Below are 27,260 nucleotides of genomic sequence, written 5' to 3' on the forward strand. Positions count from 1 at the left end.
ATACTATTTTATGTATCCTTTTCTTTGTTAGATGATTAACAGAGATTGGATGACCACCTGTGGCCGGGCCACTATTACAGCACCTTAAGACCACGTTCATGCGTTTTATGCTTAGATTGAGCCAGCCCCCTTTTCTGTTATAGCCAATGCATATACAAAAAATGGGGCTGGCTTAGCTATTGAGATAAGAAGTCAGCCAATCCCTTCACACAAAGCATGTACTGATACTGGAGCTACATTAAAATTTTAAGGACAGGATCGGAGGTGATGTGGCATGGACACAAGTGTTCTCAAGTATATTTTCTGGAATTATCCTAAACTGACCAGTTTTTGGACAAAGGCTTGACGGGCAACTGACAGACTTCCAACTACCATTCTCTCCAAATCTTTACTTGTTCCATATACTTCAGCTTCATCAGTTGTAAATTGAGCTGGCTTAAGGCAGGGGCACACGAAAGTGTATTCTCTCATCCGAGAGAATTGGGCCGATTATGCAAATGACACTGTGAACAAAGAGTGCTCCTATTTTCTCTGATGAGAAGATGGAGAAAAAAATGTCTCCATCTACTCCATTCTTTGAGTGCGCGGAAATTGGCTGCACTTAGATGTCATCCGAGTGCAGTCTGAAGGCTTCCACACACTCATTGAGTCATGGACATTGAGTCCAATCAGAATATCAGATCAAACTTGGACAGTCACTGTACGAGGAAACAATTTAACATATAGACGGCCTCATAGACTAACATGGGTCCAAGTACAATATGATGTTTTGTTGGATCTCATTCGGACTTAATTAAACCTATTGAAGACTTCAAATTTAACTCCTTCCTCTTTTTCCACTCTCGTTCCTTTTTTTCCCCTCTCTTTTTAGCAACTGATTATTTTAAATATAGCTTTCTATTTCCTTGTATTGGATGTTGTTTAGGGTCATCTGTGTTGACCAACGATGGTCATGACCTTGCAGGTCCATGATTCTTTATCAGGTTCTTGTATACTTGCCATATACATTATATCTCAGCCTTTTATTTTGGGAATGTGACTGGTTTTGTTGGATATTATCACAGCACGTCATTAATAACATTTTATAAAAATATGTGATAGAGAATTACTCAAAGCTTTGGTGGAACTCCGCATAATCAAAGTATTAATTATATAGAACTGCATTCATACCTAATATAAACATATTTTTTTTTACTAAACAATCCCTTTAATATTTGTCAAGGCTAAACTTCATTAATGTGTGGTTTACCCTTAAAAGAGTTTTGCGTAATAATTACTTTTCCGCATATTCTATAGAATTTAATTGAGAATGACGGTACCTGCGTGCCACATCTCTGCCGGGAATTGTTCCCTAGTGATCAAACCTACCCTGATCTCACTTTTATGGAATATTCAGTGATCTGAAACTTCTTTTAAGTTTCTCCAAAGAAGCTAAACTAACATTGCTTGAATATCCTTTGTGGGAATGAATGAAATCCCAGTGATAATTATTGCATTCCTGTGCTGTACTCTTACTGGGGTGTGTTACTCTTCAGCTTGTGGTGGGGCTGGCCTTTATGGTCCTTACAGATTTTTAGCTTTTTTATTATTTGTTTGCTCATTAAAACATTTTGCATAAGCATTTATGGTCTTATTTAGTTTACGAGAGAAGCCATATAATGCGCTATAAACATACTGTATCTGGCCACAGGTGGAAACCATTTATATCATTGTGCTTATAATGGATGAAATGTATCTGTTGCCAAGTAGTGACGCCCCCTCGGTTAGTACAAAAGATGGTTAAATGAGCACTTCTTGGAGATTTTATGATTCAGAATTTGACATATAGTGATCTCATTCTCATTCTTTCAGGGCGAAATGGATGTGGCCTTCAGTGGCTACAGGATTTGCAAACTTAGAAATCGTTGCCAGACTCCAGGGCTCATTGTTAATAGGGGTTGTCCCATCTCTTACATATCCACAGGTATAAATGTATAAGAAATGAAGGTCTCACTACTGGAATGTACATCTTTCTCAGGAAATGGGACCCCATTGCTAGCCTCTGTTAGTGGAGACGTTATCATACATGCCTGTATCTCTTCATTGATTTTCAAACATTGCCAAGAACTTGAGATAGATGCCCAGGAGAGGACCAATGTCTACCATCCAATTATATAACTGTAGGAGATGTTGAAATTCCACCTTAACCAGGTCACATAAAAAAAACAATAGTGCATTGACATCTTCAAGATTGATTAGTAATTGCTAGGAGTAACTATATCACCATGCACAACAGAAGATAATATTGGGCATTTGTCACGTTGGGCTCACGCTGATGTCCTGGTACTAAAGGCTTGAGCTCACATTAAACTTAATATCAAGAACTTGTTCTGAGACTAATTTTATTTAATTAATGAAGTACTTCCATCAAAGTTTTTATCCTTTTAATATATTGCAGTCATCATATTATATAGCACTGTGTACTTACAATTGCTCATTTTGCCTTTCTACCCAGTTAGTTCTTCTGCTTACCATTAGGTCTATGCCATCACATGATTAAAAAATGACTAGCTGAATCTCTCTCAATACACAAAAATGCTTATCTCAGGCGATCATGTATTCTGCCAGAATCATCAGGGAAGCTCTTTATCTCCGGGTCTACAAGGATCGGACGTCGAAATTTAATGGGTCAGATTCTTCTCTCCTCATAGAACAATCAGGAGGCCCTTGTGCAGATATCCTAGGACCAAAATATAGACACCCAATAAAAAGTATAGTTCAGCCATTATCAATGCAGTAATAAGAGGAGCCAAACACTGTGCCTTAACCAAGCGATGGTGCCACTTCCATTACGCGCGTTTCGGCGTGCATGCGTTCTTCTTGGGAATCTCCCCCAGAAGAAGGCATGCTCACCGAAACGCACGTAGGGGAAGTGGCACCATCGCTTGGTTAAGGTGCAGTGTTTAGCTCCTCTTATTACTGCTTTGATAATGGCTGAACTATGCTTTCTATTGGGTGTTTATATTTTGGTCGTAGGATATCTGTTTATGCACATAGCACTTTAGTATGTAATTATGACCAGTATTAGTCTTCAGTAGACTGCTTTTCATGGTTCAATGCCAACAATATCATATAGCAATTAGATTTGTTCTATTAATTGCCTGTACATTGCCAACCTGTGATTCCCCATCTCATTGGCTCCCAACCACTATTCACCTACCCTACTTTTTAACATTCTGTATCTAAATAATTCAATAAAGATTTTTGTTTTTATATTCAGTTTTGTGTGCGCTTTTCTTCTATATGCTCTTATTATATGGTGGCGCTGAATTTTTCTCCATCATAGTCCTGTAAGTAGGTAATTTCTATATATTTAGCGGTATATTGCTTGCTGGGCATACAAGTATTTGGTACCATACCAGGGGCAAACTTTTGATTAAACCTTGTACAGACAGTTGACTGATCCTGCTGAAATGGGCAGGTTGATTCAACTGTTATCTAATAGTTATGGGGGCCCTGAAGGCCCTCATACATATTAGACCCAAGTTGTACTAAATGGACAACTTCAACCAAATCTGTTGTTTGTCATTCAGCTCCTTAGATAGAAAATTATTGACTTTTGGGGTGAAGAACATTCCCAGCCATCCGAAAGATAGATCCGGCATGTCTGATATTTTCGTACAACTATCGTCCATGGCCTAATGTGTATGTGCTGAGCTTTCAGAAAACGAAGAATCGAAGAAGGCTACCTCTGCCTTTGGGTGTATGAAATTAAGATTCTCAAACATTTTCCTTGACTGTATATCGAAAATGTATGGCTTCATCTTAAACATATTGGTACAATGTAATCGGACATGTGTATGGTGCGGTGGTGGAAACGAAGTTTCGTAGGAACGAGGCAGGATCATTCTTTCTTCTGATGTTAATTTGTCATCCATAATTTCTTACCTGCAAGTGATGATCAATGAGTCATTGGCGTTGATCACAAGTTCGTCAGTGGTGATGTCCAGAACAGGCGGGGTCATAGAATATCCACTCACCAGATCTAAAAAAAGGTAAAAACCAGAAGAAAATACATTTAAATAAACAGATCTCTCAAATCCAGGCTCTTGTTTCACATTTCAAATGAATTCTGCTAATTGAACACGAAGTCTTTGCCATTTAGATGGAGTAACTAGCCCCCGACTCCCATCTGTGTCAACAAATTTAAGAAAGTTAAACAAAGTCTTGTTCATATTTAGGCAGAAATCCTGGGGAATGCTTAATGTCAGAAGCCCGCTGTGGCACAGGCCCTGGACTTCAGAATTAATGTAGATCCCAGAGCTAATGAGTCTTGTTTGAAAATCTAGAACGCAACGTTTGTCCATTGGATTGGGGGGGGGGCGAAGGAGGGAATCGTTTCATCCATCACATCTGATTGCTGTACTTAGGACGAGTGTAATTTACTAGTCTTGTAATTAAAACATCCCAGCCATTGTTTTTACTTCTTTCCCAAGTCTTCTTTGAAAATGTGTCGTTTATTGTGATTTTGGCTAAATGAAGCAAAGAAAAACTTTCAACACCAGCGCTTGTGTCTTTTGATGAAAAACAGAGACGTAAAGTAAATTTATGATGTAGCTCCTCAGGACGGGCCAAGTGCATGTACGTGTACCTGCTGCCTTCACACATTAGAAGTTACACATTTATGAACCTCAAAAGTGGATTCACCCATAGTAAAACTATGGTGAACCCGCGCTCCCACAGTGCCGCAGCCCCCTAATATCTATTACATAGTAGTTGCAGCTAATACAGTTCCATAATACAAGTGTAGGTCCTAGAGAGAGACCATGTTGGATTGGAAATTATTCTAGGGGAATAACTTGCATGGACAAGTCATAGTATTTGCATAACAACTAGAAATGAGCAAATCCTTAAAATTTTCAATTTAAAATTCTAAGAAATTTCAAATTGAAAGAACTCCAAAATATTCAGTCTCTGCTCATCCATTCACCCAGCCTGACTGACAGCTGCAGCTTGTACTGGACAGTGTGAGATTTCAGCAGCAGCAGAGAGGAGGGACTGTTAGGAGATGGTGGACAGATACTGAGTTAACCTTTTATAAAGGATTATACAGACATTATGATATATTGATGTGGTATTAATGTGCTACTAATCGAATACAATTGTAGCAAACCTTCAGCTGTGAGACATATTAGATCCGTAACAATATTCAGCCTATAGATATAGATAAAAAATCATTCCCATTCACTGATAGCAAACCAAGACCTTAATAATAATCTTTTTATTTATATAATTAAATATAATGAAAAAGCAACTGAGATACAAAGACCTAAATTTTTCAAGATGGAAGTTTTGTGCACCAGTCTTAATGAAGGAAGAGCTGGAGTAAGATGTGCCAAATTTATTAAGATGTTTTTACCTTTTAAAGGGAATGTGTCAGTAGGATCAACCCTCCCAAACCGTCTATATGGGCATATAGGTCATAAAAAGCTGAATAAAATGGTACCTTGATGTCTGCGATCTGATGTGTTATTCCAGCGAAATCCACATTTTTCTTCTATGTAAAAGAGCTGTTAAGATCTATGAGCTGGACATAGATCTCCTTGAGAATCTGCCTCCAGAGGTTATTTTACACGAAGGGGACGTTACCAGTGTGAGACATGTAATGACTGACAGCCTGCTCTCCAGATCTCACTGCAGAGCTGTATGTGATTATACCTGACACATCTGCAGGTTCCTCTCAGTGTTTCAGCTCCCATTTCACAGGCAGACAGGGCTGCAATACAGCAGAGCTGTGAGAGCTGCAACAAATGTGTTTTTAAGGAGACAAAGTTCAGTTCTACTGTTCTAAGTTACATGTCTCACACTGGTATCTCCCCCTTCATGTAAAATAATCTCTGAAGGCAGATTGTCAGGGAGATCTTTGTCCAGCCCATAGATCTTAACAGCTCATTTACATGTAAGAAAAATGTGGATTTCTCTGGTATAAAACATCGGATCGCATATATCAAGGTATCATTTTATTCAGCATTTTATGACCTAGATTCCCAGAGGGTTGATCCTATTGTCAGATTCCTAAGCTTATCTTTCAGCTGCCTGCACCAATGTTAGAAATGTACCCCCATCAGGAACTGGAATACATTTCAGCTTGGTCAGTCTTGGCCAGCTCTGCCCGCTTTTCAAAAAGTTAGTGGAGTTGGCCAAGACTGGAGTAAAAGTACCAAAAGTAGCAAAATTTTTTACAACTACAAGCTGCGCCAATAGTTTGTGACACTTCAAGCAGTTTTACATCAGAAAAAAAATGGCAAAAAACAGCTTGATGAACAGAGGCCAAAAGTATTTTGGAAAGTTTCTAAACTTTTTAGCTGAACAATGACATTTTTAGCTTTTATTAATTTTTCATTTATTATTTCTGATTACTTATATGGCTAAGTCTGCATTAAGAATACTGGAAATCAATACGGAGAATAGTCCAGTTCCAGAGATATTTAATCTAGATGTTAGTATGGCTGATGATGTACATAGAAAATATAGCCTTAAATGAGTAAAATAAACTGGGCATAAAGTGCAATAGAAAATCAGAAGGTTTTCTACGGACTCAAGTATCGGAGAGGGTGCCAGATTCAAATTGAACCCACAGATCACAGAGTAGATTTATGACGTTAGGTATAGAAATGTGCGGCTTGGCAGCATTGTTAATGAAAAAGGCATATTTAGTACCCATGCCGCAGAGGGTCAGACACATGAGACATTTTGCATGGCGAAATCTTTATTTAATGCAGCTGCTTTCAGCGCTGTATCTTCATGCACTTAACCCAAGTACTGCCTTATATTCAGCAACCAGGCAAAATTACAAACATTTCATTCCTGTTACCAACAGTCTGACACTTGCGAAATTAAAGAACTTGTCATTGACTAGTTAATGGTGGTGGCACAGAATTTTTGTGCCAAGAGGGTGACCTCATTTTATGGCACAGTATAAAAAAAAAAAAAAAAGAAACCCTCCTAATTGATGGTTTGGATTACATGTAAATTGCCTGGCAGTAACAACTGTGAAGTTAATGGAGATTAATGAGGATTTAAATCTCAGCCCATGCACCTCCTGAAACACGGTGTTGTTTTTTTGGCTTGATTCGGAACTATGAGAAAGAAATGGAGATGTAGAATTGTAACGGGTACAAGTGGGAAACAACAGGGTCTTATGCTATACCAAAGAGCCATTTTATGAGATGTAAAAGTGAATCTGTCAGCAGGTTTTTGCTATGTAATCTGAGGGCAGCATGAGGTAGGGGCTGAGACACCGATTTCAGGGATGTGTCACTTATTAGGCTGTGTGCTGTTGTTTACTTACAATGAAGGTTTTATCATCAGGAGATTATCACTGCCTGGACTACAAGGCATGGAAGCCCTGATCTGACCATGCCCCCTCATCTAATAAGCAGCTCACTGTCTATATACAATGTACTCAGAAAGCTATTGTAGCGTCGGCGTCCCTGCCTCCTGCTAGGCAGGGACGCCGTTCCCCTCACCTCTCCGCTCCGTGCCCAGCGGCTTCCTCCCGCTCTGCTGGCAGCGCGCGCTGCTTTCCGGCCTCTGTTCTTAGGGCGCGCGCGCGCTCTCCCTCTCTTAAAGGGGCCGCGCGCGGCGTCCTAAGGAGTCCCCGGCCAATGGCCGGAGGATCTCTCCATATATAAGGCACCTCCTCCAAAATGGAGGTGCCCGAGCAATGTTGTTGCAAAGCCTTTCAACTCTGCTTCAGCCCTCAGGTCCCGTTACCAGATACCTGCCAGTTACCTGCAAGATCTCTGCTTGATACCGACCTGATTCCTGTCTATCTGCTTGCATTCCTGCGGTCCGACAGTCTGGCTTCCAACACCTGTCAGTCTGTCTATGGATCTGCCCGCCCGCTCACCTGGGAGCGCTCACCAGCTACCTGCCTGCTAGCCTACCTGGAGGCTCTGCCGTCACTTGCCGTGACCACCTGCCTATCCAGAGACTCCTGCCCGCTCACCTGGGAGCGCTCACCTGCTACCTGCCTGCTAGCCTTCCTGGAGGCTCTGCCGTCACTTGCCGTGACCACCTGCCTGTCCAGAGACTCCTGCCCGCTCACCTGGGAGCGCTCACCTGCTACCTGCCTGCTAGCCTACCTGGAGGCTCTGCCGTCACTTGCCGTGACCACCTGCCTGTCCAGAGACTCTTGCCTGCTCACCTGGGAGCGCTCACCTGCTACCTGTCTGCTAGTCTACCTGGAGGCTCTGCCGTCACTTGCCGTGACCACCTGCCTGTCCAGAGACTCTTGCCCGCTCACCTGGGAGCGCCCACCTGCTACCTGTCTGCTAGTCTACCTGGAGGCTCTGCCGTCACTTGCAGTGACCACCTGCCAGTCTAGAGACTCTTACCCTGCTGTCACTTGCCGTGACCATCCGCCTGTCAAGAGACTGTACCCGTCACTTGCCGTGACCTCCTGCCCTTCTACCCAGAGACTGTCCCCGTCACTTGCCGTGACCTCCTGCCCTTCTACCCAGAGACTGTCCCTGTCACTTGCCGTGACTACCTGCCCGCCTTCCCTGGGAGCCACCCGCTTCCTTACAAGGACTGCCCCCTTTGTATAGTTGCTCTGAGGTTCCACCTCCCAGACCCGTTACAGTTTGCTCGGGCCATGGAACCCGGTGGCACCCAAGCTCCCTCGCTCTTGGACCTATGTCATGAACTTTCCCGTCAGAGGTCCCAACAGGAGTCCATCCTGAGCCACCTGCGTAGTGTTAACTCCCGCCTGGACACACTGACTACCTCTTCGGGACCTGCTTCCAGTCGCACGACTCCTACCCCGGCAGCGTCACTGCCTATCAATTCCATGGCAACTCTTCCCGGTCCTCGCCTCACCGCCCCGCCTCATTTTGGCAGAGATCCCGGTCAGGCACGGGGCTTTATTAACCTGTGCACTCTGCACTTCGAACTGTTGGCACACCAGTTTTCCACTGACCGAGCCAAAGTAGCCTTCATCATGTCCCATCTCACGGGGGAGGCGCTGGCTTGGCTAAATCCTCTATGGGAGAGAGGAGACCCCCTGGTGTCCAATCTGCCAGCCTTTCTCTCGACTTTCCGGAAGGTCTTCGATGAACCAGGACGGAGGACCTCATCTGCCTCATCTCTGCTACGCCTCCGCCAAGGAAGTCTCACCGTGGGTCAATTTGCCATACGGTTCCGTACCCTTGCTTCGGAGCTTGCCTGGGATAACGACGCCCTGGTGTCCGTCTTCTGGGAGGGTCTGTCCGGCCGTATTAAAGATGAACTCGCCGGTCGGGACATTCCTACCACTCTCGACGACTTAATTACACTTGCCACCCGGATTGACATCCGGTTCCAGGAGCGCACCAAAGAGGCCACCCGTGAGAGGAGGTTTCCACGCCTTGCCCCTACCTTCCAGAGACCCGTCACTTCCTCCGTTACTTCCCCGGCGCACTCACCCGAGCCTATGCAGGTCGACCATATCAAGATGGTCAAGACCCGTCAAGAATTACGCCGTGCCGAGGGGAGCTGCTTCTACTGTGGCAGTAAGGAGCACCGGATCCGTTCCTGCCAGAGAGGTCGGGAAACGCCTGTGTCTAGGGTCGCTCAGAGAGGTCACCCTAGACAGAAATAAACCCTCTCCATCTCTAATGCTGTCGGTTTCTATCATCTGCGGGGAGAACCGTTATTTTGAACTGGCTCAACTTGACTCTGGAGCTGCTGGAAATCTCATTTCTCAGTCCCTGGTAGAGAAATACCGCATTCCCACCAAACCTCTGGCTGTACCCTTATCTGTCGCCGCCGTGGATGGGGGCCTCTTACCTCATCCCATCCAACTCATCACCGAATCCATAACTCTGCAGGTGGGAATGCTGCACTCTGAGAGCATCTTCTTTCATGTTCTGCCTGGACTTTCTCACGCCCTCTTGCTAGGCCTACCTTGGCTCCAGAGACACGCACCCGTGCTTGATTGGCAGACCGGAGAAGTTCTTCGCTGGGGACAGGACTGCCATAAGACTTGTTTAGTTCCCGTTCATCCTGCTCGTCCTTCTCCTACCCCAGACAATCTACCCGGCCTACCGGTTCCCTATTGGTCTTTTGCGGACGTCTTTAATAAAAGAGAAGCAGAGACATTACCCCCTCATAGACCATATGACTGCCCAATTGACCTGATGCCCGGCGCTACTCCTCCACGTGGGCGTATTTACCCTTTGTCCGCTGCTGAGACCCGGTCCATGTCTGAATATATTGAGGAGAATCTGGCCCGGGGATTTATCCGGAAATCTACCTCCCCGGCAGGAGCAGGCTTCTTCTTCGTCAAAAAGAAGGACGGCTCACTCCGACACTGTATAGACTATAGAGGCCTTAACCAGATCACAGTGAAGAATAAGTACCCCCTTCCGCTCATTCCTGAATTATTTGACCGTCTGAGGGGGGCTAGAATCTTCACCAAGCTGGACTTCCGTGGGTCGTATAATCTGGTCCGTATCCGTCAGGGGGATGAATGGAAGACGGCATTCAACACCCGGGACGGCCACTATGAATACCTTGTAATGCCCTTTGGTCTCTGTAACGCTCCCGCCGTCTTTCAAGAGTTGGTCAATGACATCTTCCGTGACCTTCTCTACTCCTGCGTGGTGGTGTACCTGGACGACATCTTGGTCTTCTCTCCGGATCTTCTCACTCACCGGAGGGATGTTCGTCAGGTCCTGCTCAGGCTCAGGCAGAACCACCTCTACGCTAAATATGAGAAGTGCCTCTTTGAGCAGACCTCGCTTCCTTTTCTGGGCTACATAATCTCTCAGACCGGCCTACAAATGGACCCTGAGAAACTGTCTGCCATCCAGAAGTGGCCCCGACCAGAGGGGTTGAAGGCTATTCAGCGGTTCCTGGGCTTCGCCAACTACTACCGCCTCTTCATTCCGCACTTCTCTTCTCGGACTGCCCCTATCTCGGCGCTCACCCGTAAGGGCGCTAATCCCAGAGAATGGCCGCCCGAAGCAGAGGAGGCCTTCCTTTCATTAAAACAAGCTTTTTCCTCTGCCCCTGTGCTGCATCGTCCGGACGGCAACAAACAATTCTTTCTAGAAGTCGACGCTTCCTCCTCTGGAGCCGGAGCAGTACTTACCCAAAAGTCATCTTCCGGAAGAATGGTAACCTGCGGCTTCTTCTCCAAACTCTTCTCCTCTTCTGAGCGCAATTATTCTATAGGAGACCGAGAATTGTTGGCCATTAAGCTGGCACTGGAGGAGTGGCGTTACCTGCTAGAGGGGGCTCTTCACCCGGTTATAATTTACACGGACCACAAGAACTTGGCTTACCTCCAGAGTGCCCAGAGACTTAACCCGCGCCAAGCCCGGTGGTCCTTGTTCTTCGCCCGCTTTAATTTCATTCTTCATTTTCGCCCGGCTGACAAAAACATTAAAGCTGATGCCTTATCCCGATCCTTTTTGGTCTCTGATCTTGAGGAGGAGCCTAAACGCATCATCGATCCCGCCAAAGTAATGCAGGTGGCCCCCGTGAATCTAAATCGTCTTCCACCCGGTAAGACGTTTGTAACTGTTCCTGATCGTGAGAAAGTTCTACACTGGGGACACTCGTCCTAGCTGGCCACGCTGGTCAGAAAAAGACCCTCCAGCTTATTTCCCAACATTACTGGTGGCCTACCCTGCACAAGGACGTAATAGACTTTGTTTCAGCCTGTGTGTCCTGCGCCCGCAACAAGGTTCCGAGACATCTGCCAGCCGGCCGTCTCCTTCCTCTTCCTGTACCTGCTGCCCCGTGGCAGCATATAGCTATGGACTTTATAACGGACCTCCCTGTCTCTGCCGGTTGTACGGTCATATGGGTGGTTGCTGACCGCTTTTCTAAAATGGCTCACTTTATTCCCCTGCCAGGTCTCCTGTCTGCATCAGAGTTAGCTAAAGACTTTATCCATCATGTCTTCCGTCTTCATGGTCTTACTCTCCACATCGTATCCGACCGAGGGGTTCAGTTCACCTCTCGTTTTTGGCGAGCCATGTGTAAACTGCTGGGGGTCACCTTGGACTTTTCTTCTGCTTATCACCCACAGTCCAATGGCCAAGTAGAACGGATCAACCAAATCTTAACCAGTTACCTCCGGCACTTTGTTAATGCTCACCATTCCGACTGGGTGGATCTTTTACCGTGGGCCGAATTTTCTTACAATAATCACGAGAGCGAATCTTCCTCCAAATCCCCGTTTTTTGTAGTCTTCGGTCAGCATCCTTGGATCCCGTTTCCCGTCTCCGCCTCGGTGGACAATCCGGCTGCGGAATCTCTCGTTAACGAATTTTCCTCCATTTGGGAAAGTACCAGATCCGCACTTCTTCAGTCATCCGAGCGGATGAAAAAACAGGCTGACAAAAGACGTCTGGATCCACCACAATTCCGTCCTGGAGATAAGGTCTGGCTCTCGTCCAAATATGTCCGGCTCAAGATTCCTTCCTACAAGTTAGGGCCTCGGTTCATCGGTCCACTGGAAGTTATCAAACAAATCAACCAGGTGGCCTATAAATTGAAACTCCCGGCCAATTTGCGGATTCCTAATTCCTTCCATGTATCTCTACTCAGACCCGTGGTACTTAACTCTTTTTCCAAGTCTACAGGTACGCCTCCTGCTCTGGTTTCCGCTGAAAACGAGTTTGAGGTAGAGAACATTCTGGCCACCAAAAGGGTAAGAGGAAAATGTGACACCCCAGGGGTCTGGTTGCCACAGTGATAGAGATATTATGTCTGAGAGCAGGTGGGAGGTCCTTTGGTCAGGGATCCTGTGCATGCCACACCTCCTGCCCAGTCTTGGGAGGGGAAGAACTTCCCCTGTATAAACCCGGGGCTGAGGCAGGGTGAGTCAGACAAGGAGAGTGGAGAAGAGAAGCAGCATAGGAAACAGCAGAGTTACAAGGAGTCAGGGGCTGGCAGCTACAGAGCTCGCCCTGACTAAGAAGATTCTTTACCGGACCCGGAGTCCGAGGCTGTGGGGACTAAATCCTACCCAGCAGCAGAATCCGTCGGGCAGGGGATTTCAGGTCCTCTGGCCCAGAAGCCTGAAGGCACGGTCACACGCGTGGGACCAGCACCGCCATCGTGGAGCGGAAGCCATTAGAAGGCCCCGAGTCACCGGCCATACGGGTGAGCACCACACGGTACACTCAGGGACGTGGGCTACTTACATCAGCTTCTAGCAAGGTAGCCAGAAGAGTACAGTCAGTTTGGGAGGCCTACAACTACGCCTGGCCAGGGGAGATCCCATCTGCTCAAAGACTGACCAGGCCCCGTTTGCTAGCAAGTACTCCGGGAGGGTCTGTCGTTGTTACCAGTAAAGACCCTGAACTACACCGTACCGTCTCTGAGTGGTTCCTGCTACCCCCATCATCCACGTCGGCTGCCCTGAGGCCATACCCCTCCCGTTGGGGGTTATACTATCACGCTGCACAATCCTACCACCGGCCTCAGCGGTCTGCCCTGCAGCAGCAGCTTCCTGGCTGCACTCAACGGGTGGCGTAGTCATCAACTATTTACTACTAATAGACTGCCGTCTAGTTTGACTCCCTGGGCACGGACTGGGTCACCGCCACGAGATTACAACCCTCCACGGATCCGGCTCCGGGTAAGCTCCCGCGTGCGCACCGCAGCGCGACACAGGCCCAGGGGCGCGTCAACTTTGGCGTAGTCGGCAGGATTTCGTGCCCGCAACCACCGGGTACTGCGTGCCTGAAAAGCAAAGACTGTTCAAACTTACCAGTGGTGAAGATTCCCGCTATCCGTGGAGGTTTCCCGCCATCCGGCGCCATCTTCTACCTTCTTCCCGCCATCCGCGAAGTTTTCCCGCCATCCGGCGCCATCTTCGACCTTCTTCCCGCCATCCGTGGAGTTTTCCCGCCATTGGACGCCATCTTGAGTACGCCGCACGGGAAGAAGAGGGGCGTGGACTCCGAAAGCGCGCGAGAACTGAAGCCCCGCCTCACGTCCGGACGTTGCGTAAGGTCCTGGAAGGAGCCCAGCAGACGCCGACGTCACCGGAGCGCGACGGAAGGTCCTCAACCCTGACGATCCACTGCGGAGCCGCGGCCTACGGAACAGGATCATCGCAAGGTAGGCCACGGTCCACTAGGGGGGAGGAAGATGTCGGAAACGGAGGAGAGCCTCACTGCCTCAACCCCCGCCAGCGCCACCGCTGCTGCAGTTATGCCCTTCACCATGCCCTATATCCCGGGAGCAGCTTGGCTACCCCAGTACTCAGGGGAGTCACATACCCTGCATGACTTTAGAGAAAAGCTGGATAGCCTCTTCCAGGTGTACCCCCATACAGAAGAGCAAAAAGTGAGCATCCTGGTGGCCCAACTAACCGGGGCAGCCAAAAGGGAAGTAAAATCCTGGCCACCTGGGAGGAAGACTGTCGCAGGGATACTAACCCGGCTGAAGGACACCTTTGATACCCGCACCTCAGCCGAGATTAAGCTTAGATTCTACGGGTGCAAGCAGCGAGCGCATGAGAGTATAAGGGACTATGCACTAAACCTACAAGAGGCCCTGAGGGCCATAAAGCAGACCGACCCTGATGGGGTGGGAAACGAGGACAGGCTGTTGACTGAACAATTTATAGAGGGTTTATATTGCAATGCCCACCGAACCCAGTTGCGGGCAATGGCCTTACAGGATCCCCATCTGGACTTTGCACAGTTCAAGGACAGAGCCATCCGGGTGCTCCGAGAACCGGCACCAGGTGGCGTTGTGACCCACAGACGCCCCACTACCACTTACTACCAGAAGGCGGCGCCCTTGTCAGCAGGGCCTGTGGGAGCTGATGCGCAGGCTTTGGACAATGACCCGGCTCCAGACCTACACCATCAGGTCCAAGAGCTAGCTAAGAGCGTTGCTGCGCTAACCCGAACTGTGCAGTCTTTACAGGTTTCCACCCCAGGGAAGATCCAGCTGGCATCCGGACCGGAGGACATCCCGTGGCGTCGACCAAGGAGGACCCCACCGGCCAGAGGAAGACCCAGTGACCGATACAGTGAGGACGGACGACCCATCTGCCGCCGCTGCAATCAACCCGGACATATGGCAAGGTACTGTTCTTTAAACGGGCACAACCTGGGGTAGAGGGCCAACCCCCAGGAAAAAGATCACCAGGCCCATCGAACTGGCGCGACAGATATGTGGGAGGACGTCCAGTCTTGCCTGTGGTACTGGATGGCATTCCCATGAGTGCCCTACTGGACACCGGGTCACAGGTCACCACCATCCCGTACGTGCTCTTCAAGCAGTACTGGAATGACTCGGATATTACCCGCTACCCCGACGACGACTTGAGTATCATCGCCAGCAATGGTCAGCCCGTGCCACAGATCGGATTTAAAGAGGTGACCATCAAAATTGGTAGAGTCGAACTGGCCGCACAGGGACTGATCATTGTAGATATCGATAAACATGAGAGTCACCCAAAAATAACTCTAGGAACTAATGTAATTGAAAATTGTCTTGCAGAGGTGATTTTCCTTTTACAGCAGGTTGCCAAGAATGCCAGCTCCGGCGAGCAGCGGGTGCTCCAGAAAGAGATCCGGGCACTGATGCAACGGCAACAAGTGGAACTCTCCGGCGGTGAGATTGGTAGCGTAAGAATGTGTGACCCTTTTCCTATTGCCATGCCCCCAAAAAGTGAAATGATGATTTGGTGCCGGGCAGCTATTGGTCTGAGAGGTAGAGATTACCAGGCAATGGTAGAACCAGTTTACTCAGACAGTAGGCCCACCATTTTGACAGCACGGGGGGTGGTCAAGGTACGCCATGGGAGGGTGCCCATTCGCATAATAAATATCGGGGAGAGGGAAGTGTACCTGCCCCGGTATGCCACGCTAGCCAAATTATATACCACTAATCAAAGTTCTATACAATCTGTGGAACCCTTGCCTCCATCTCACCCGGAGGAAGGTAACGGCTCTAAGAAAGACATGGAGGACTGGTGTCAGCAACTACATTTGGGTACTGACTCCACTCCCTCACATCAGAAACAAGGAGTCTATCGGGTGGTTCAAGAGTATGAGAGAGTGTTTAGTAAACACCCGTTAGACTTCGGGCGAGTCAAGGGGGTAGAACATCGCATCCCCACGGGAGATCATCCTCCCATAAAAGAGAGGTATCGACCCGTACCTCCTGCACATTACCAACACGCCAAGGGGATGCTTAGAGATATGAAGGAGGCTGGGGTAATCCGGGATAGTTGTAGCCCCTGGGCAGCCCCATTAGTTTTAGTCAAAAAGAAAGACAACACCATGAGGATGTGTGTAGATTACCGGAAAATCAACCGTATCACACACAAGGATGCGTACCCCTTACCAAGGATAGAGGAGTCATTGGCTGCTTTAAGATCTGCTAACTTCTTCTCTACCTTGGATCTCACTAGCGGGTACTGGCAGGTTCCTGTAGCAGAGGCGGACCGGGAGAAGACCGCATTCACCACCCCGATGGGACTTAGCGAGTTCACCTGCATGCCGTTCGGACTCTGCAACGCACCAGGAACCTTCCAACGCCTAATGGAGTGTTGTCTGGGCCACAGAAACTTCGAGACGGTCCTGTTGTACCTGGACGATGTCATCGTATATTCCAAGACGTATGAGGACCACCTGAAACACCTGGCGGAAGTGTTCGAGGCTCTGGCGAGTTACGGCCTAAAGGTGAAACCCTCCAAGTGTCACCTCCTGAAACCAAAGGTGCAGTACCTGGGACACGTGGTGAGCGCTGACGGAGTGGCTCCCGACCCCGATAAGATCACCGCAATTAAGGGATGGCCAAGCCCCTCCAGCGTAAAAGAAGTGCGGCAGTTCCTCGGGTTGGTAGGCTACTACCGAAGGTTTATTCCCGGTTTCACCAAAAAGGCAGCACCTATGCAGGACCTCCTGATAGGCCAGTCCCGGAAGGCCAAGAACCAGAAGCCGCCCTTCAAATGGGAAGAGCTGGAAGAAGAGTCCTTCCGCCAGCTGAAGATGGCCCTCACGGGGGACGAAATCCTGGCGTACCCGGATTATAGCCAGCCCTTTATCCTCTACACCGACGCCAGTAACATCGGGCTAGGAGCCGTACTGTCCCAGATCCAGCAGGGGAAGGAACGAGTAATCGCCTACGCCAGCCGAAAACTGCGACCCACCGAAAGGAACCCCGAGAATTACAGCTCATTTAAGTTAGAGTTCCTGGCCGTAGTATGGGCAATCACTGAGCGCTTTAAGCATTACCTCGCTTCTTCCCGGTTCACCGTGTACACGGATAACAACCCGCTGACACACCTGGACACGGCAAGACTCGGTGCCCTGGAGCAGAGGTGGATGGCCCGTCTGTCCAACTACGAGTTCACAATTAAATACCGGGCAGGACGCTCCAATACCAACGCGGACGCCCTGTCCAGGATGCCCAACCTGCCGGACGGAGGAGAAGATCCGGAGGGACTGGAAGAAGTTGAACTCCCTGCGTTCCACCGTCATGGGACTATTCAGTATTCCCACCGGGTAAGGAGTAAGCAGGCTGCTACGTTGAACCCCTTACCCCACTACAACTGGGCGGAAACGCAAGACAGCGACCCTGCCGTCCGACTGGTGAAGGAGATGCTGACTCGGCCGGAGGCTCGCCTTGAACCAGACGCTCCGGAGGAAGCCAAACAACTATGGGCAGAGAAGAGTCGACTGTTCCTTTACAAAGGGAAGTTGTGCCGCAGAATGGTTAACTCCCGGACGCATGAATTACTCTGGCAAGTAGTGGTGCCACGAAGAGACGCAGCCATGGTGATGGAGGCATACCACGACGGAGCTGGACACTTTGGGTGGAAAAAGCTGGAGTTCCTACTGCGCGAGCGGTTCCACTGGGTAGGCATGAGGGGAACCATCGAGAAGTGGTGCAGAGATTGTGGCCCGTGCAACCTGAGAAGGAAGGACCGAGCCAGCCAGAAGACTCCCCTGCAGTCCATCGTCAGCCGGCAACCGTTGGAACTGGTAGCCTTGGATCATGTAAAACTGACCCCAAGCAGAAGTGGCTACGTCTACGCGTTAACCATCGTGGATCATTACTCCCGGTTCTTGGTTGTCGTCCCCGTCAAGGACTTAACGGCTCAAACAGCAGCTAGAGCCTTCCAGCAGCACTTCTGCCGTCCACACGGGTACCCGGACCAAGTGCTGACGGACCAGGGACCTGCCTTTGAAGCGGAGGTCTTTCAGGAATTCTGCAATCTGTATGGCTGCCGGAAGATAAGGACGACACCCTACCATCCGCAGACTAATGGACTTTGTGAAAAAATGAACCAGGTGGTAATGGATCTTCTAAAAACGTTGCCCCTGGAAGAACGCAGTCTGTGGCCTGAAAAGTTGCCCGATCTGGTGGACCTATACAACCACATCCCGGTAGGTTCCACCAACTGTACCCCGGCTTACCTAATGAGGGCAAGACCTGGTAAGTTACCTGTTGACCTGGAAATGGGAGTCCTGACCCCCGAGGACACTTCACCAGAAACAGACTGGGACACAGAGAGGCAGCAGCAGTACCGGAGAGTACAGGAGAGCGTGGAGCGAAGTCTCTGTCAGGCTAGGGAAAGACAAGAGAAAACTTACAACCAGTATGCTCCCGCTGTTCCCCTGGTACCCGGAGAGCAGGTCTTGAAGAGGAAGAGACGGCTCCACAAGTTGGACGACCAGTGGGAGAAAGACCCGTACACCGTACTGCCCTCAAGCCACGAGAACCCGAAGGTCTGTACCATCAGTAAAGACGGAGGGGAAACCACAGCCATTGTATCCCGGGACCACCTGAAGAAGTGTCCCGAACAACTGAGGAACCCTGAAGAGGAACAAGAAGACCATCGACCCGTGGAAGAAAGGGAAGATATGGTTAGTACCGTGCTCGGGGACTTTCCTCAGTCTTGGACTCAAGTCAATGGTGCAGTTGTGGTACCCGTACTCACCTTCCTCCAACCATCATCCCAAGAACCTACGGAGCAACGGGTAGAGCTGGAAGAACAGCCGGTCCAGGAGGCAGAAGACTCCACACAAGCAGAACAGGAGAATCAACCATCTGCTTATAGTGAGCCTGCCGTACCCCTAGTGAGACAAAGAGCCGGTAGACAGCTGCCCAGTTTACCCTTGACAGCTCCTACACCCTGTAGTTCAGGGCCAGACAGTCAGCTCCGTAGGTCCACTCGGGCCACTAGAGGCCAGTTACCCGCACGCTGGAGAATTTAAAGTGTATAAATTGTTTTATCTATGTTTTTCTGTGTCTTGTTGCTTGTGTATAATTTTGTGTTTCTAGTTATTTTTAGGAAACCTTGGTGGATTTACCGGGAATCCTTGTATATAGTTGGAGCGTAACCCAGGATGGACTAGAGACTGTTAAGGACTCGGGGTAGGACAGACCCCTACCTGGTTACGTCTCCCTGTGTTGGTGAAATGGACACCTTTGCTTTTCTTCAAAGACTGCATCCGGTTGCGGACACGCCGTAACCATCTTATGTGTTTTTCTTATAGTATTGTTATTGTTATACTTTGTTATGTTTTTCTAAATGTGTTTAGTCCCGGAGTACTAAATTTCACTAGGGGGGAATGTGACACCCCAGGGGTCTGGTTGCCACAGTGATAGAGATATTATGTCTGAGAGCAGGTGGGAGGTCCTTTGGTCAGGGATCCTGTGCATGCCACACCTCCTGCCCAGTCTTGGGAGGGGAAGAACTTCCCCTGTATAAACCCGGGGCTGAGGCAGGGTGAGTCAGACAAGGAGAGTGGAGAAGAGAAGCAGCATAGGAAACAGCAGAGTTACAAGGAGTCAGGGGCTGGCAGCTACAGAGCTCGCCCTGACTAAGAAGATTCTTTACCGGACCCGGAGTCCGAGGCTGTGGGGACTAAATCCTACCCAGCAGCAGAATCCGTCGGGCAGGGGATTTCAGGTCCTCTGGCCCAGAAGCCTGAAGGCACGGTCACACGCGTGGGACCAGCACCGCCATCGTGGAGCGGAAGCCATTAGAAGGCCCCGAGTCACCGGCCATACGGGTGAGCACCACACGGTACACTCAGGGACGTGGGCTACTTACATCAGCTTCTAGCAAGGTAGCCAGAAGAGTACAGTCAGTTTGGGAGGCCTACAACTACGCCTGGCCAGGGGAGATCCCATCTGCTCAAAGACTGACCAGGCCCCGTTTGCTAGCAAGTACTCCGGGAGGGTCTGTCGTTGTTACCAGTAAAGACCCTGAACTACACCGTACCGTCTCTGAGTGGTTCCTGCTACCCCCATCATCCACGTCGGCTGCCCTGAGGCCATACCCCTCCCGTTGGGGGTTATACTATCACGCTGCACAATCCTACCACCGGCCTCAGCGGTCTGCCCTGCAGCAGCAGCTTCCTGGCTGCACTCAACGGGTGGCGTAGTCATCAACTATTTACTACTAATAGACTGCCGTCTAGTTTGACTCCCTGGGCACGGACTGGGTCACCGCCACGAGATTACAACCCTCCACGGATCCGGCTCCGGGTAAGCTCCCGCGTGCGCACCGCAGCGCGACACAGGCCCAGGGGCGCGTCAGAAAGTCCTTTTTTCTAGTGGATTGGAAGGGGTTTGGTCCTGAGGAGAGAACATGGGACCCCCGGGAGAACATCCATTCCCCTCTCATCCTTGATAAATTTCTCTCTGGCCTAAAAAAGGGGGGGCCTAAAGGGGGGGGTACTGTAGCGTCGGCGTCCCTGCCTCCTGCTAGACGCCGTTCCCCTCACCTCTCCGCTCCGTGCCCGGCTGCTTCCTCCCGCTCTGCTGGCAGCGCGCGCTGCTTCCCGGCCTTTGTGCTTAGGGCGCGCGCTCTCCCCCTCTCTTAAAGGGGCCGCGCGCGCCGTCCTAAGGAGTCCCGCGACCAATCAGCAGAGCGGTGTTTAACTTTAGTGCCAAGATCACTGATTGGTCGCGTGCGGAGAGCGCGACCAATCAGCGAATCGTATTGGTGAGGACCGGGGAGCGGAATCGTATTACTGAGGACCGGGGAGCGCCGCTGCCTGTGCGGCTACTTCCGCTGCGAGAAGCCGGGAGATGAGCGACTGCTCGCAGCAGAAGTATCCCGACCCGCAGCGCCGCTCCCCGGTCCTCCCTTCACACCCTAGCCGCTGATGTCCCCACAGTATCCGCATGGTGTTACAAAGGTCCTGACATTTGTGTTAAAAATCGCTGATTGGTCGCTGGTGCTGCCCGCGACCAATCACCGATTTGGGCGCCAAATTTAAATATCGGCCGTGACCAATCACCGATCTTGGCTCCACATTTAAACACCGCTGTGCTGATTGGTCGCCGACATTTAAATAGCGTCGGCGACCAATCAGCGATTTTTAACACAAATGTCCGGACCTTTGTAACACCATGCGGTTACTGTGGGGACATCAGCGGCTAGGGTGTGAAGGGAGGACCGGGGAGCGGCGGTGACATCCAATTGGTCGCGGCCGCTATTTAAATGTGCCGCACAAATCGGTGATTGGTCGCGGTCTTGGCCTGCGACCAATCACTGATCTTGCCGCAAAAGTTAAACACTACTGATTGGTCGCGGACGCTATTTAAATGTGGCGACAAAATTGGTGATTGGTCGCGCCCAGCGTCGGCGAACAATCAGCACAGCGGTGTTTAAATGTGGAGCCAAGATCGGTGATTGGTCGCGGCCGATATTTAAATTTGGCGCCCAAATCGGTGATTGGTCGCGGGCAGCGTCCGCGACCAATCAGCACAGTAGTGTTTAACTTTTGCGGTAAGATCAGTGATTGGTCGGGTCCAAAGACCACGACCAATCATCGAATCGTCTTGGTGAGGACCGGGGAGCGGCACTGCCTGTGCGGCTACTTCTGCAGCGAGAACCCGGGACATGAGCAGGTGCTCGCAGCAGAAGTATCCCGACCCGCAGCGCCGCTCCCCGGTCCTCCCTTCCGCATGGAGGTCAGCGACGCCAGCGGTCCTTCCGCTGCTACCGGCCAGGAGATGAGCGCCTCGCGCCGGTCATCTCCCGGCTGCATCTCCGTCCCGCAGATGGGTCCGGCGGTCGAGGTCCTTCTGCTGTTACCGGCCGGGAGATGAGCGCCTCGCGGCGCTCATCTCCCGGCTGCATCGCCGCTGAGCTCCGTCCCGCAGATGAGCCGCTAACGGCCGCCATCTTTTTTCAGAAATCCTGCGGCGCTGATTGGCCGCTGCCGGACCAATGAGCGACGCGGGATTTCCAGGACAGACAGACAGACTGAAAGACAGACAGACAGACAGACAGACGGGATAAGACAATTATATAGTAGACTAGATGGTGGCCCGATTCTAATGCATCGGGTATTCTAGAATAGGTATGCGGCCGACCGGGTGCAATCAGCAGAACTGTGTTTAAATTTGGCGCCAAAATCGCTGATTGGTCGCGTTCGGCAACCGCGACCAATCAGCAAAGCGGTGTTTAAATTTGGCGGCAATATCGATGATTGGTCGCGGGCGGCGGCCGCGACCAATCAGCGAACCGTGTTAGTGAGGACTGGAGAGCGTGTTTAAATTTGGCACCAAAATCGCTGATTAGTCGCGACCAATCAGCAGAGCGGGGTTTAAATTTGGCGCCAAAATCGCTGATTGGTCGCCGGCCGCGACCAAACAGCAGAGCATTGTTTAAATTTGGCGCCAAAATCGCTGATTGGTCGAGGCCGGCGACCGCGACCAATCAGCAGAGCGTTGTTTAAATTTGGCGCCAATCTCGCTGATTGGTCGCGGATGGCGGCCGCGACCAATCAGCAGTACGGTATTTACATTTGGCACCAAAATCGTTGATTAGTTGCGACCGCGACCAATCAGCAAAGAGGTGTTTAAATTTGGTGACAATAGTGCTGATTGGTCGCGGCCGGCAACCACGACCAATCAGCAGAGCGATGCAGAGCGGGGTTTAAATTTGGCGCCAAAATCGCTGATTGGTCGCCGGCGACCAATTAGCAGAGCGGTGTTTAAATTTGGCACAAAAAGCGCAGATTGGTCGCGGCCGGTGGTTGCGACCAATCAGCAGAGTGAGGTTTAAATTTGGCGCCAATACTGCTGATTGGTCACGGCCGACAACCGCGACCAATCAGCAGAGCGGTGTTTAAATTTGGCGCCAATCTCGCTGATTGCTCGTGGCTGGCGGCCGCGACCAATCAGCAGAGCAGTGTTTAAATTTGGCACCAATAATGCTGATGGGTTGCGGCCGGCGACCCCAACCAATCAGCAGAGCGGGGCTTACATTTGGCGCCAAAATTGCTGATTGGCGCGTCCGCCGGGTGCGAACAATTAGCAGAGCGGGGTTTAAATTTGGCCCCAATACTGCTGATTTGTTGCGGCCGGCGACCGCGACCAATCAGCAGAGCGTTGTCTAAATTTGGCACAAAAAACGCAGATTGGTCGCGGCCGGTGGTTGCGACCAATCAGCAGAGTGAGGTTTAAATTTGGCGCCAATACTGCTGACTGGTCACGGCCGACAACCGCGACCAATCAGCAGAGCGTTGCTTAAATTTGGCGCCAATCTCGTTGATTGGTCGCGGCTGGAGTCCGCAACCAATCAGCAGAGCATTTTTTTAAATTTGGCGCCAATCTCGCTGATTGGACGCGTCCAATCAGCACAGCAGTGTTTAAATGTGGCGGCAAGATCGGTGATTGGTCGCGGCCGCTATTTAAATGTGGCGCCCAAATCGGTGATTGGTTGCGGGCAGCGGCCGCGACCAATCAGCAGAGCGGTGTTTAACTTTAGCGCCAAGATCACTGATTGGTCGCGTGCGGAGAGCGCGACCAATCAGCGAATCGTATTGGTGAGGAGCGGGGAGCGGAATCATATTAGTGAGGACCGGGGAGCGCCGCTGCCTGTGCGGCTACGTCCGCTGCGAGAACCCGGGACATGAGCGGGCGCTCGGAGCAGAAGTATCCCGACCCGCAGCGCCGCTCCCCGGTCCTCCCTTCACGCCCTAGCCGCTGATGTCCCCACAGTATCCGAATGGTGTTACAAAGATCCGGACATTTGTGTTAAAAATCGCTGATTGGTCGCTGGCGCTGCTCGCAACCAATCACCGATTTGGGCGCCAAATTTAAATATCGGCCGCGACCAATCACCGATCTCGGCGGCAAATTCAAACACCGCTGTGCGCGACCAATCACCTATTTTGGCGGCACATTTAAATAGTGTCCGCGACCAATCAGTACAGCGGTGTTTAAATGTGGAGCCAAGATCGGTGATTGGTCGCGGCCGATATTTAAATTTGGCGCCCAAATCGGTGATTGGTCGCGAGCAGCGCCAGCGACCAATCAGCGATTTTTAACACAAATGTCCGGACCTTTGTAACACCATGCGGATACTGTGGGGACATCAGCGGCTAGGGTGTGAAGGGAGGACCGGGGAGCGGCGCTGCGGGTCGGGATACTTCTGCTCCGAGCGCCCGCTCATGTCCCGGGTTCTCGCAGCGGAAGTATCCGCACAGGCAGCGGCGCTGACATCCATGCGGCTACGGTGTGAAGGGAGGACCGGGGAACGGCGCTGACATCCAATTGGTCGCGGCCGCTATTTAAATGTGCCGCACAAATCGGTGATTGGTCGCCGACTTGGCCCGCGACCAATCACTGATCTTGCGGCCAAAGTTAAACAGTACTGTGCTGATTGGTCGCGGACGCTGCCCGCGACCAATCACCGATTTGGGCGCCAAATTTAAATATCGGCCGCGACCAATCACCGATCTTGGCTCCACTTTTAAACACCGCTGTGCTGATTGGTCGCCGACGCTGGCCGCGACCAATCACCGATTTTGGCGCCACATATAAATAGCGTCCGCGACCAATCCGCACAGCAGTGTTTAAATATGGGGCCAAGATCGGTGATTGGTCGCGGCCGATATTTGAATGTGGCGCCCAAATCGGTGATTGGTCGCGGGCAGCGTCCACGACCAATCAGCACCGTAGTGTTTAACTTTTGCGGCAAGATCCGTGATTGGTCATGGGCCAAGATGTGATAGGATGTGAAGGGAGGACCGGGGAGCGGCGCTGCGAGTCTGGATACTTCTGCTGCGAGCGCCCGCTCATGTCCCGGGTTCTTGCAGCGGAAGTATCCGCACAGGCAGCGCCGCTGACATCCAATTGGTCGCGGACGCTATTTAAAATTGCCGCACAAATCGGTGATTGGTCGCTGTCTTTGCCCGCGACCAATGACTGATCTTGGCGCCAAAGTTAAACACTATTGTGCTGATTGGTCGCGGACGCTGACCGCAACCAATCACCGATTTGGGCGCCAAATTTAAATATCGGCCGCGACCCATCACCGATTTGGGCACCAAATTTAAATATCGGCCACGACCAATCACCGATCTTGGCTCCACATTTAAACACCGCTGTGGTGATTGGTCTCGGCCGATATTTAAATTTGGCGCCCAAATCGGTGATTGGTCGCGGGCAGCGTCGTCGACCAATCAGCACAGCGATGTTTAAGTTTTGCGCTAAGATCAGTGATTGGTCGGGTCCGAAGACCGCGACCAATCATCGAATCGTCTTGGTGAGGACCGGGGAGCGGCGCTGCCTGTGCGGGTACTTACGCTGCGAGAACCCGGGACATGAGCGGGCGCTCGCAGGAGAAGTATCCCGACCCGCAGCGCCGCTCCCCGGTCCTCCCTTCCGCATGGAGGTCAGCGGCGCCGGCGGTCCTTCCGCTGCTACCGGCCGGGAGATGAGCGCCTCGCGCCGCTCATCTCCCGGCTGCATCTCCGTCCCGCAGATGGGTCCGGCGGTCGGGTTCCTTCTGCTGTTGCCGGCCGGGAGATGAGCGCCTCGCGCCGGTAATCTCCCCGCTGCATCGCCGCTCAGCTCCGTCCCGCAGTTGAGCCGCTAACGGCCGCCATCTTTTTTTAGAAATCCCCCGGCGCTGATTGGCCGCTGGCGGACCAATGAGCGACGCGGGATTTCCTGGACAGACAGACACACAGACACACAGACAGACAGACAGACGGTATAAGACGATTATATATATAGATATGGCCACTTGCATATTATTTTTAGGAGATTTAGGGCCTGATTCATCATTTGCATTTTTTTGAGTCACTTTTTTTGTCTATTGGTATTCATTGCCTGTTTTTGTGCAAAATTCCTCTAAATGGTGCATAAAGCGCAAAATGGTCTTTATTTTTGTCTTTAACCTCTTTTATGACTCTTTAATGTAAAGAGTCACGTGTTTCTCAAAATGATGCAAATATTGCTCAAAAATTTTCTGGTGTACATAAAATCACTCTGGGGGAAGACTAGAATACATTTATGGCAAATTTTGCACCTTTTCGAAAAAACAAAAAGGATGAATCAGGCGAAAACATCAGGAAACTCCTGAACTCTACCCACAATGGCCAACAGGTACAGAAAACAGATAAACACATATAAAATAGGCCTTCATAAGCAAATAAGCACAAATGAAAATATGAAAATGGCGCAAACAAAAAAAGACTCAAAACACCAAAAAAAATCAACAAAAAACAGGCGCAAATGCAAAAATAAATTAGGCTCTTACTGATTTTTGAGCCAATGAACAATCATGTCGCAATTTAAAGAAGAAAACATTTTTTAATATTTTCTTAAATAATGTTTCCCCTCAAGCCAATTGTTTGATAAGAAATTTTGCAACTGTGCTGAAAATCAAAGTGAAGCGGGTGACCTATTTCAATAGTCACATGACCACAAGTCTGCAAATCGCATGTGAGCAATCATGTGACGACCGCTCGAATCTGCAAGTAGAGCGAAATCCTAACAGAGAACATATTACACTCCTTTAGGACTCAGCAGGTCAGTGTCAACTTGCAGAATTACAAACACAGGGGGAGACCTGTCAGTCTGGGGTAGCAGAGCAGGGAGAAGCCCCCGGGGACCGACCTCTTGAGCTAGTCATCAAACCACCGGCCGGATATTAAATGTAAGTTTTATCTGAAATGCAGCAGCATCAGAAAAAAACATACACAACTGCAATAATTGAACCAATGTCTGATTCCTGCATCCCTGGGGGTCGAGCATAGTAATCAGCTGTCAGGTTCCTTATCATGTGCAAAACAACATTGGAAGCCTCAGAGTCATACATTACATATTACGATCTTTAGATCACCAAGTAATGGCTCAATGTAGGAATAAAAGCTGTTCTATCAATTTAATGCAATGATAACAGCCAAGAGGTATTATGAGGTTCTGCAGCTGCTGAGGTGTGTATTTTGAGGTTCTGCAGAAGCTGAGGTTTGTGTGTGGGCTCACATATATAC

At 50.1% G+C, this 27,260-nt stretch overlaps 1 protein-coding gene across 2 annotated transcripts in view; it reads right to left on the reverse strand.

Annotated features, from left to right (window-relative positions):
- FLT4 (fms related receptor tyrosine kinase 4) overlaps positions 1-27,260 on the reverse strand; it is a 338,737-nt gene that overhangs the window by 138,782 nt on the left and 172,695 nt on the right. For both annotated transcript variants that reach the window (XM_073649775.1, XM_073649774.1), the window contains exon 2: positions 3,928-4,024. In XM_073649775.1, coding sequence (XP_073505876.1) covers positions 3,928-4,024 — 97 coding nt within the window. The remainder of the gene's footprint in view (positions 1-3,927; positions 4,025-27,260) is intronic.

Source organism: Phyllobates terribilis, unplaced genomic scaffold, assembly GCF_046119375.1.
Source record: "Phyllobates terribilis strain yellow unplaced genomic scaffold, ASM4611937v1 Scaffold_10__3_contigs__length_209671492, whole genome shotgun sequence".
NCBI lineage: Eukaryota > Metazoa > Chordata > Amphibia > Anura > Dendrobatidae > Phyllobates > Phyllobates terribilis.